The sequence below is a fragment of the Pundamilia nyererei genome, unplaced genomic scaffold, assembly GCF_000239375.1.
Source record: "Pundamilia nyererei isolate P.nyererei 1_Seehausen unplaced genomic scaffold, PunNye1.0 scaffold00562, whole genome shotgun sequence".
Classification (NCBI taxonomy): Eukaryota; Metazoa; Chordata; class Actinopteri; order Cichliformes; family Cichlidae; genus Pundamilia; species Pundamilia nyererei.
The window spans coordinates 39,473-43,400 of record NW_005187963.1 but is presented as its reverse complement, the minus strand read 5'-3'; the positions used below and the strand labels follow the sequence as shown (position 1 = coordinate 43,400).

General features: G+C 40.2%; 1 protein-coding gene across 1 annotated transcript in view; it reads right to left on the bottom strand.

Annotated features, from left to right (window-relative positions):
- The window catches only part of arsj (arylsulfatase family, member J), a 13,277-nt gene extending 11,348 nt beyond the window's left edge, over positions 1 to 1,929 (bottom strand). Inside the window, exon 1 of the mRNA XM_005754419.1 lies at positions 1,215 to 1,929. Within this exon, the coding sequence (XP_005754476.1) occupies positions 1,215 to 1,525 (311 nt within the window). The 5' untranslated portion in view covers positions 1,526 to 1,929. The remainder of the gene's footprint in view (positions 1 to 1,214) is intronic.
- Positions 1,930 to 3,928: the final 1,999 nt, after the last annotated feature.

Genomic DNA, 3,928 nt, shown 5'->3' with positions numbered 1-3,928 from the left:
ATTATCAGAAGCATGGAACCATAACTGAATCTACACCTAGATGGATCCTAAGGTCGCGGCTCCACTTGGTGATCAGAGCAGTGGGCAGCAGCCAGGGGTGCTACAGTTTTCTCATTATTGTCTTGGACACCCATCAATGTGATGCAAAACATTGTATAAACTCTTTTGTTAGCTCTTTTGGTTTGGGCCCAACAGGGCCTTCAAAGACAGCAATAGTTAGATCTGCAAATCAATGTTTAGGTGGAAAGTCTGAAAAAGTGTTATAGTTGAGTAGTAATGAAATTGTTACAATTCAAAGAAAGCATCAAACTATGTAATTGTTTGCCATATCCTTTTAATCTTCAAAGCTCTTCAAAGTTTGATTAATTTCCTGATGCTTAATTTCCTGCCTTGTGTCTTCTTTGTAAATTTAAAAATGTTTGGAAATAAAAGATTTATGCCATAAATTTTTTTTACTCTTACTGTAATCTTGTACTTGGAAGCGACTTACTTCACTTTAAAGTTAAGAAAAATGTAGAATGGGAAAATGCTGTTCCCAGAAAGGGGTGGTCAGGTGGCCTAATTCCTCCTGAAAGATGATTTGTCTCTAGACTACAGTACTTGAGTAATCTTGCCATAGGCATAGATTGGATAAGAGCATGTATATGACCAGTGCATGAATGTAACTTCAGTAATTGTTTTGGGGTACAACTTTAATGTACTTTAAGGTACTTAAATTTTTTATATAATGTACTCTAGGTGTTTCTCTTATGCTGATATATGCTTCTAATGCACTATAATAATGGACTTTGTACCCCACACAATGTTTAAGCTTTAGTCAGTTATTATTTTTCAGATTTTAAGATACGAATATGACACTGTAATATTATAAAATAAAGCTACACTGCAGATAAGTAGTTATATTGATCCCCAGCTGCAGCAAGAATGTAATAAAAACAATAAAGATTATAACAATAAATATAGTATAATGTGTTTATGTATTTATCACCGCTCACTCAAAACAAAGCACTTTTTCAGTGCACTTTTCGTGTGACAGATCTGTATGAGGGCACGGACAGCACATGAGCCTGGAGATCGTTTCCTCTAGTGTATTTATTTCTGACCAAACACGTCCTTGATCTTCCCAGACGCCAATAGTTTCTCCTCTAAACTCCACGACGCATGGTTACTACAACCGGGACAGAGCAGAGAACAGTCTCTATAATGCACTCTACCTTCCCGTCATGAGCTGGCTCCTGGACGGGCTGCAGAGAGGTTGGACGTAGTAATTCTCCAGTTTGACTCCCTCTGCTGCCAACCGGTCCAAGGTCGGGGTTTTGATCTCCGAGCCGTGGTACCCGACATCCCGGAAGCCTTGATCATCCACCAGGATAAAAATGATATGTGGCTGAGAGCTCGATTTCCCAAACTCATTCCCTTGGTTGTGCAGCTCAGCGTTCCAGTTTTCCCACGACATCTGAACGCTCCAGGTCTGCGAAATAATACAACCGAAGAATAAACTTAACGGTACCCACAAGATAAACATGTTTCAGGCAGATTTAGATTCAAGTCGGCGTTAACTGTTGGCCCATAACGCTGTGTATGCGGGCGGCGGCGTTTTGCACATGTTCAGGGGGAACGGCAACACTTGGAAATCGGGTTCAGTCTTTCTCTCCACGCCAACAATCCTCTGAGAGCTCCAGGATTTGAGGAAAGGTCCCAGAAAACAAACAGATCTGGCGTAGCTGCTTTTTTTCCTTTTACCGCGGGCGAAAACGTTCATACCGTGATAGACACACAAGCCCATGCTGAGGTTTGTCGCAGCACAGCTTTAGTCATTCTTCCGGTTGCGTAGTTTTTGTCAGAAGACGCGCTGGACTTCCAGAGCTAACTCGCAGCGTGTAACAGCTGCTCCACTGCAGATGTTCTCCATCCTGTGACTGAGCCGCGTTTCCAAGCTGTCAGCGCTCTGAGGACTGAATCCACACGCTGAGGAGGCAGGTCCTTCTCTCTTTGCAGCTCCCAGAGCAACGTTTTACCAAGAAACATCCAGGAGCGGCCCTTAACCCCCGTGTGTGTTAGCCACAACTACAAAAATTATGTTTGTAGTACTCACCTTTAAAGATGAACTAAAACTCGAAAAAATTACCCCCCCCCCCAAAGAATAATTAATAATTATATCTTAAGTTAATGCTCAACCCTGTTAAATCACATGCAAGTGAGACTAGCAAGATGAGGGCACGAAGACGACAGAAAAACCGATGAATACCAGTATTTTCAGCTGTATAACTACAGCTAATGAGGATTTGATAACTTGAAGGACTTTTGTAGGTAAACTAAAAAAGTAATTAATGGTTTTGAAGTGCTGTGTTTCACTTACAGAAACAACAATATACGATTACAATGTTCTGAGACTGTCTGGTTGCAATATGTTTATGCACATGCAACATCTACTGTTGGGATTCTGGGGTAAACATAAAAGGACTGGTTCTTATACAACCCACTTTTACTTACTCTTCTTGAGCACTCAAAGTGCTTGATACAACTCGTCTCATTCACACCTATTCATACAAGCACTTTTTGATGTTTTCTATTTAAATGCTTCCAGTCTAACATTCTCACATTCAATCTCTGAAGTATTGAAGTTGCCAGCATTCTTGCAAACAACATTTTAGATGGTGAGTGTGTTACACTGACAGTTACATCTGGCTTCATCAAATTGCTGATAGGTTTCTGAAATTAATACATGATTTTTACATTTACATTTCTTATCTCTGTATTAAGACCATTATAGAAAAGGGCTGTGTCCTTTTTCAGAAAACAAGCTAGTAGGGTATTGAAATAACGTTGCATTTTAGCAGGCGCTCAAAGTTCTATGAAAAATGTGCACTAGTGTTGTGACATCTAAATGAGGTGGGACTTGGCAGCCTGGTTAATTAGAAAATAAAACATTCTAATGTTATAAAGTTATTTTTGTAGGGTAACCTTAGACTAACCAAAAGAGGCTGAACCTTGAAAACACTCTTATAGAAAGGCAAGAAAAAAACCCCAAGCACCTGGCTAATAGTTGATATGTTTATTTGTAAAATTGTTGCTGTGAGTTTGACAGAAAAGTGAGGACTGTGCTGATGCAGGCAGAAGGTCTTAACTGTACCGTGCAATTGTTCATTTGCCAAATATAAAAGCCATTAAACTTATCCATAAATCCATTATCCATGACACATGGTGATGCACTGTCATGTAATGTGCTTGTGCAATCAAATTTTTTGCGATGTAGCGTTCTTCAAACATTATTCACTTACTCTCAGTTAAGTTAGGTTGGGGATGAAGATTTTTCCTGCTTTCACTGTCACCAGGACCTGAATTAAAAGCAGAAATGTCATACAAGTTGGTAGAAGGCATTCGAATTGAATAGAGGTTGCAGCTTTGCAAGCTAATAGTTCCTTCATAAATCCCAGAAAGAAATGTTTAGGTATCTAAGCTGAAAAATCTTAAAAGGATAAATTTAGCCTCAATGTAACCTTGACAGAAATAGGAGTGGGTTTTTTAAAAACCGTTTTTCTAAATATGAGACTCATTTAAGGTGTTTGTTTGCTCCCAGGTGATACAGCAGTCTCTATCTGGTGCTGACCTAAATCTCTCCATATGATCCAATTGTGCTATGTAAAGAAACCTGCTGTAAGTCAATGACCTGGGCCAGAGGTGTTAGGAAAGACTGGAGCTGCTGTGAAAGGCCCTCACATTCTGTAACTTTAAGTATACAAAGTATACTTCACCTACCGCCTACTGGTGTTGGCCAGAGGGGCTGATGGCGCGATATGGCAGCCTCGCTTCTGTCAGTCTGCCCCAGGGCAGCTGTGGCTACAAGTGCAGCTTGCCTCCACCAGTGTGTGAATGTGAGAGTGAATGAATAGTGGGATTGTAAAGTGTTTTAAGTGTCTTGAAAAGC